The 6,546-nt window shown below is 47.6% G+C and overlaps 1 protein-coding gene across 1 annotated transcript in view; it reads left to right on the top strand.

Moving 5' to 3' along the window:
- LOC126511776 (aldehyde oxidase 2) overlaps nucleotides 1-6,546 on the top strand; it is a 69,997-nt gene continuing 63,451 nt past the window's right edge. The window contains exons 1-4 of the mRNA XM_050159161.1: nucleotides 1-148; nucleotides 3,255-3,321; nucleotides 4,272-4,365; nucleotides 5,427-5,535. Coding sequence (XP_050015118.1) covers nucleotides 92-148; nucleotides 3,255-3,321; nucleotides 4,272-4,365; nucleotides 5,427-5,535 — 327 coding nt within the window. The 5' untranslated portion in view covers nucleotides 1-91. The remainder of the gene's footprint in view (nucleotides 149-3,254; nucleotides 3,322-4,271; nucleotides 4,366-5,426; nucleotides 5,536-6,546) is intronic.

Genomic DNA, 6,546 nt, shown 5'->3' with positions numbered 1-6,546 from the left:
CTCAGGAGAAATTCTTTTGGTTCACTTCTGTAGCTGGCATTGGGAAGTGTTTCTGCCCAGAGCCAGGAAGTCAGACTTACTCACCAGAGCCATGCCTTGCCCATCCCAGAGCTCGGATGAACTGGTGTTCTTTGTGAATGGAAAGAAGGTAAGGGGTGGGTAGAGTGAGCGCTGTTGCTGTGGAGCCAGGGAAACCCCTGGCTCCAGGGGGTGCAGAGGAATCTGGACTGAGACTCCAGTCCAGGTTTGGGAACCCATTCTGACTTGCCTTTTCTCCGCTAGGCCAACAAGGGTCCTAGCAATGAATGGGGGGAGTGGGGTAAGCAGGATAGCCTTGGGATTCTTCGCACAGCCCTGATACTGTCAATCAATTTACTGCCCTCTCTTGCATAACTTGACAAATGATTTCACCTCCCTGAGCTCGGAGGCCTCCTGTCTGTCATCTGCTTTACACGGCTATCATAAAAAATGGGAAGAACGAGGGTCAGGACCTGGCATGCTGGGATTTGGAGTCCAGACCAATGCCAATCCCAGGCCAGGGGGGCTGGGATGGATGCCAGGGACCGCGGCTATGCGCCCAAATAAACACTATCATTGGCCAGGAAGCAGTACAGAAGCCATGGACCCTGTAACATGGTTCGCGACTCAAACTCCATTTTAAATGGAAATGGATCCATCTTTGTTTTTCTATTTATCACGTCGATTTCTCTAGGGCAGCCATTCTCCACCTCCCTAACGGTGCGGTCCTTTAAGACAGTTCCTCATGTTATGGTGACCCCCAACCATAACGTTATTTTCGCTGCTATTTCATAGCTGCAAGTTTAATTCTGTTATGCACCGTAGTGTAAGTACCTGTGTTTTCCGATGATCTGAGGGGATCCCTGTGAAAGGGTCATTCAGCAACCCTGTGGCGGATAAACCTCAACAAAAATACTACTCATCAAGGTAGGGGCGTTAGGATTTATAAATATTAGTAAAGAATATGAAGACACGAAAATAACAAAACAGAAAAACATAGAATAGTACTGGGAGGAGTGCCAGGGTATATTGAAATCGCCTGTGTTTAATTTTTAACTGTTTAAAATACTCTTGACCCCAAAAGGTAGGAGTAAGACAAAGAACTACGTTAACAGGGCGAGAAAATGAACAGACGAATTGAAGGTAGAAAATGAACAGACTAATTGAAGGTCGCGGGCTACGTTCATAGTTAAGCATTCTGTTGCTAGAACAAAACAAGTCACACTCACACCCTAGACCAAAACGTCCTGTCGGCAAACCACTCCCTGGGTGGAATCCAATGTTATCTCCTTTAGGGAACTGAAATTTAGTTGGATCCTTAGATTTTTGTTTGAGGTAGAAACAGATCTACTTCTCTTTTCCTGAAACACAAGGGCTGGCTATTAGCCACACCTGCTGACAATTACCTCCTTGAGAGAGCAGAACTCTCTGGTCTCTGCCTAGGTGGGACCTTTGTTTGAGGTAGAAACACAATAACTTTGAAGGACTAGAGGTAAGTTCCAACTCTTTGACAGTTGGTCAAGGTGAAAATAGGCTCACATTTTTGGGCCTCCATAAAACTCCCCCAAGGGGTCACAGCCCATAGGTTCCAAACTGCTGCCCTGTGGAGTCCCCACTATACAGAAGGGTTGACATCTGAGTGCCGTCAGTCTGGAGATCCCTCCCTCCCTGGGTAGCAGCCTGTTCTGAGGGAATATATGGACAAATGGACAAGGACAGAGTCTCTCAGTTGCTATTCTCTGAGAGCCTCCTTCCTGGCCTCAGCACCCAGTCACACAGGACGCTCGTTACTTTTAAAGAGACCAGGCCCTTCTCATCATGAGCTCCGTTCTGCCTTCCAAGAGCACATAGCTATTCTGGAGTCTTTCCACCTTCCCTCAAGAGCCTTTCAAACCTCAGACTCAGCAAACCTAACCAGGACTCAATCACGCCAACTGCACCTCAGGTGCCGACCCAATGAGGCAGCCAGAGCTTCCTGCAGGGCTCCTCACTGACCTGCACACCTTCCCTCCTGAATAGACTCCCTAGGCAGCCACACCACGTCCTTCTGTGTCCTTCCGCAGCTGTCACTCATGAGCTGAGTTATAAATGGCTTCTCCATTGTCCAAGGCTTTGGATACCCAAAGGCCAGAGGGGGTTCCTTCCTCTATCAGCCCCAGATTGAATTATGAGCCCAGAGTGGCATGGTGTAGTCAGAACCAAGAATAAGAGATAGACAGGAGGGGAGGGAGAGGAGAGGAAACTCTGTGTGGTAGGAGTCTGTGGATAGTGTGTATTGGGGGGGGGGGGGTTGATCACATTCTCCATAGCTGTTTGTAATAGGCCTGTGGTGAGAGAAAGGGCCACAGAGGAGAGGTTTTGTTGTTTTTCCACCCATGGGGCACCTTCTCCAGCTCCAGGGAATAGTTTTCACCTTAGAAGTATCTTCCTACAGATTACTGTTCTTTGAGGTACATACTGTTCTTTGAGGTGTGCAAAAGTGCTTGTCTCCCTTCTGGGGAGAAAGGAAGAAGTTAGTATTGCCCAGTAAACCTTCCTTTCTGGTCCTGTGACATCCCACTCTCCCGTCACACAGCAGAGCAGAGGGAGGTGTTCCCATGGCACCCCAAAGCGAAAGCAAGGTGACCTAAATGGGAAAAAAGGAAACGAGAAAGTTCCCAGGTGACTTTCCATGTGAGCTCTCCACTTTCCAAAGGAAGATATGGGGTTAATCTAGACCCTCTCTGGGACATGAGAGGGTCTCAAGGCGGGGAACCAGCAGACCCGAGAGCCTCCTCAAGATAACAATAACTGTCCCCAGTGACTCCCTGTGGCCTCAGAGGTCATCAAATGTGCCCTACGGCTGTCCCAGAGACGGCAGAAATGTCCCACCCAGGCTTTCTCCCTATGGGACAGTTCCAAGCAAACATAATCCAAGTTTAAAACACTTCCAAAGACTCCGTTGGGAGGTTCCATGAGGGCAGAGGACAGAGCAAATGTGGAAAACGCAGAGTGAACGTCCAAAGATAGCGTCACACCGCAGTGAGTGGCTCCTGACGCCTGCCCCACAGGAAAGTCCATTGCTACACTGGCCGCGTGAGGCTCCTGCCCTGGGAAAGCCCTTGAACACCGTTTCTCCTCAGAGCAGGTCTGGTCAGCTACAACCATCTCCTACATCAAGCAGATCAAGCAGCCGACCACAGCAGTTCCGCTGAGTCATCCACTCAACCCCATAATCCCTCCTGTTTCCAATGCAGGTGACGGAGAAGAATGTGGACCCGGAAGTCACTCTGCTGGCCTTCCTGAGGAGGAACTGGATCCTTTTGATTGATGTCTCCAGCATGCCCATGCATGCCTTTCAGAGTTTAAGAACTTAGGCCAATATGGCTGCCAGAGGTGACCGAGCCCTTTGGCCCTGGCTTGTTATTTGCTTTTGGCAGTGGCTTGAAGAATATCAGATTAATCGGGCGTGGTTTAGAGGGGAGAAAAAGTTTCCCAGCATTGCTTGTGTGTGATTGAATAGCATGAAATAGAAGCTAACCGATTTGCTTCAGCTCTACTGTGTCACGGGAGTGTTATGTAATAGAGACTCCAAATTCTCGGGCTGGAGAGATGGCTCAGCCGTTAAAGGCTAGGCTCACCCATGGCTGTCTCTCCAGCCACTTAAAAAAAAAGAAAAAAGAAAAAAGAAAGAAAGAAACCAAATTTTCAGATACGAGGTCTGGAGTCATCACCACTTTCGAACGCAATTCAGCCAGAGGAAGGTTGGGTGCCAACGCCTTGCTTATTACAGGACAAAATGAGCAATGTGTTGTTGTTAAAAAATAACTCTTCTCAGGGCTGGGGAGGTGGCTCAGGGGTTAAGAGCACTGTCTGCTCTTCCAGAGGACCTGAGTTCAATTCCCAGCATCCACATGGTGGCTCACAACCATCTGTAATGAGATCTGGTGCCCTCTTCTGGCCTGCAGGCATACATTCAGACAGAACACACTATACATAAGAAATAAATCTTTAAGAAAAATAGTTCTTCCATGATTAGAACCAGAAGAAGACATAAGACTACTTCCTCCCTCTCCACAAATGGAAATAAGCCAGAACAGACTAGTAATTCCAGGGCCACACTGCTGAGCCACACTGCTGATCTAATCTAATGGCTTCTCTGACTACATCTCAACCCACAAGACCTCTCACACTCGGGACACCCTAGGGGGGCAGGTACCTCAGAGGCAAAATTTCCTCTTTGCATCTTTTCTTGACTTCTCCCTCTCCAGTGCGTCTCACAGGTACTAAGTATGCCTGTGGCACAGGAGGCTGTGGGGCTTGCACCGTGATGGTGTCCAGGCACGACGCAGTATCCAGGAAGACAAGGTAGCTCCCCAGGTCCAGAAGCCAGAAGAGGGTTCTGTCTCTGTCTGGCTTCTGATCTATCCTGTAACTATCAAAGGCCAAATCCTCAGTGTCTCCTTTTCTTAGATCCCGACGAAAATCCCCACGAACGTCGTGAGCCCTCTGCTGCGATAACATATGAACTAACAGCCCTCTGCTATGATCATGTATGAACTAATAGCCCTCTGCTATGATCATGTATGAACTAATAGCCCTCTGCATATCACATGTGAGGGACTACAATCCTCCTAAGGCTCATCCGTGTTCTCCAGGCTAAGAACCAAGACAAGCCAATGGTTTATTTCCTACTTGAGGAAACGGAGGCTCAAATTGAAAAGGAGATGTGTTCAAGGCCATATAACCCCGCTGATCAACAACTTGAATACATAGTTTTTCTGACCTGGTAGCTAATGCTCTCTCTCTCTCTCTTTTTCCTTTCCTTTTTTTGCTTGTTTGTTTCTGTTTTTTGTTGTTGTTTTGGACTGGGATCAGTCTTTCAAAGGAAGCTACTGAGCCATGATCTCACTCCTTAAGAGTCAGATTCTAGAACTTGGGCTCCATCCACATCATCGGTCCATACCGAGATTGCTTCAGAACATCACCCCACACTGTTAAATGATTTTACGGAGAGTACTTAAATTAATAAGGAAATGAATTAAAATGTGTTGATACGGGCAAAAGGCAAATAACCTTTGCTTGTGATAAGGTCATTGCTCTAACGAAGACTAACAGAAGCCCAGCCACCCTGCTGGCTGCCCGGGACCATTCCCACTGCTTCTAGGTGGATCTGTTTTAAGACTGTAAAGATTTCCCGAGGTTCAGAACATCTGAGTTCACACTGAGGACACCCAGTTCTCATAGACGGCATAGAGTGAGCAGAGAGGGCTCCCACTCCTGTGGTCCCCCAAATCTGTCATTACTCTACAGTCCCCCAGTCATCCATCAAAGACTCGGGAGGGTCTCCACCACCCTTCACAGTTCCTGGTTCTCCACAGGGCAGTACCACCTCTTCACCCGGTTTTCTTTGTGTTTCTCATACAAAGACACTTCTCTGTCATGGCATGTCTGGTGCCCCTGTGCTCCCTGCATGGAGCTGCTGTCATCACCGTGGAAGGCGTAGGAAGCATCAAAACCAGGCTCCACCCAGTGCAGGTAAGCGTTCATTCTAACCTCCTCATTCCTGAGCTTCATCTTACCAAATGAATGCAGACTGTGCCACCTCTGCCTTCGAGGTCACAACCCTACGTGGGGAGTTTGGAACTCTTGATGTTCAGGGAGATGACATCCACTCAGCGACTTCAGAGAAAGCTGAGAACCCACCTGCATTTAATTAAATGCATCTCTCATTACTGTTTTCTATCTATAGAAGTATAATAGTATTAATATAATATAATAGTATCAAGATTTTAAAAACGTTGCCTGATACCTATTGTATTACAAAATGGAGTGGATATTGAACACAAGCTATAACATAAATGCCTCTGAGGGGCTGGGAACATAACTATTGATAGGGTGTGTGCCCAGCATGCATGAAGTCCTTGGGACGACATACAAACCTGGCATGAGTTATGTATTTGTAACTCCAGTTCTGGGGAAGTAGAGACAGAAGGGTCAGGAGTTCCAGGTCTTCTTCCACTACCCAGAGAGCTCAAGCACAGCCTGAAATACAAGAAATGCTGTATCCAAAAGTCACACCAGGGCTGGAGAGACAGCTCAGTGATTAAGAGCACTGGTTACTCTCCCAGAGGACCTGAGGTCAATTCCCAGCACCCCACATGGCAGCTTAATCAGCCTCTAACAGCAGTTCCAGGGACTCTGGTGCCCTCTTCTGGCGTTTATAGGTACTACACACACATGATGCACATGCTTTTACTCAGACACACAGGCACATCAAATTTATATATATAATATATACATATGGAGAGAGAAGGAGAGAGACAGAGACAGACAGACAGACAGACAGAGAGTCATACTAAAAAGTAAGTCTCCAAGGCTAAGAGGATAAAATTTGGGAACTATTTTCTGTAGCATAGAGGTTTTAGGAGTAAAATCAGAATTTGCATACGAGGTGGGCCAATCACTCCCCCCACCACACACACACACATACACACACACACACACACACACACACACACACACAAAACCACTTAGCAAGCCCGGGCG

This window comes from Alexandromys fortis, unplaced genomic scaffold, assembly GCF_014885135.2.
Source record: "Alexandromys fortis isolate MF-2015 unplaced genomic scaffold, M_Fortis_MF-2015_v1.1 scaffold_65, whole genome shotgun sequence".
Taxonomy (NCBI): domain Eukaryota; kingdom Metazoa; phylum Chordata; class Mammalia; order Rodentia; family Cricetidae; genus Alexandromys; species Alexandromys fortis.
Note: the sequence above shows the minus strand (reverse complement) of the source record. Positions and strands in the feature narration are given on the sequence as shown.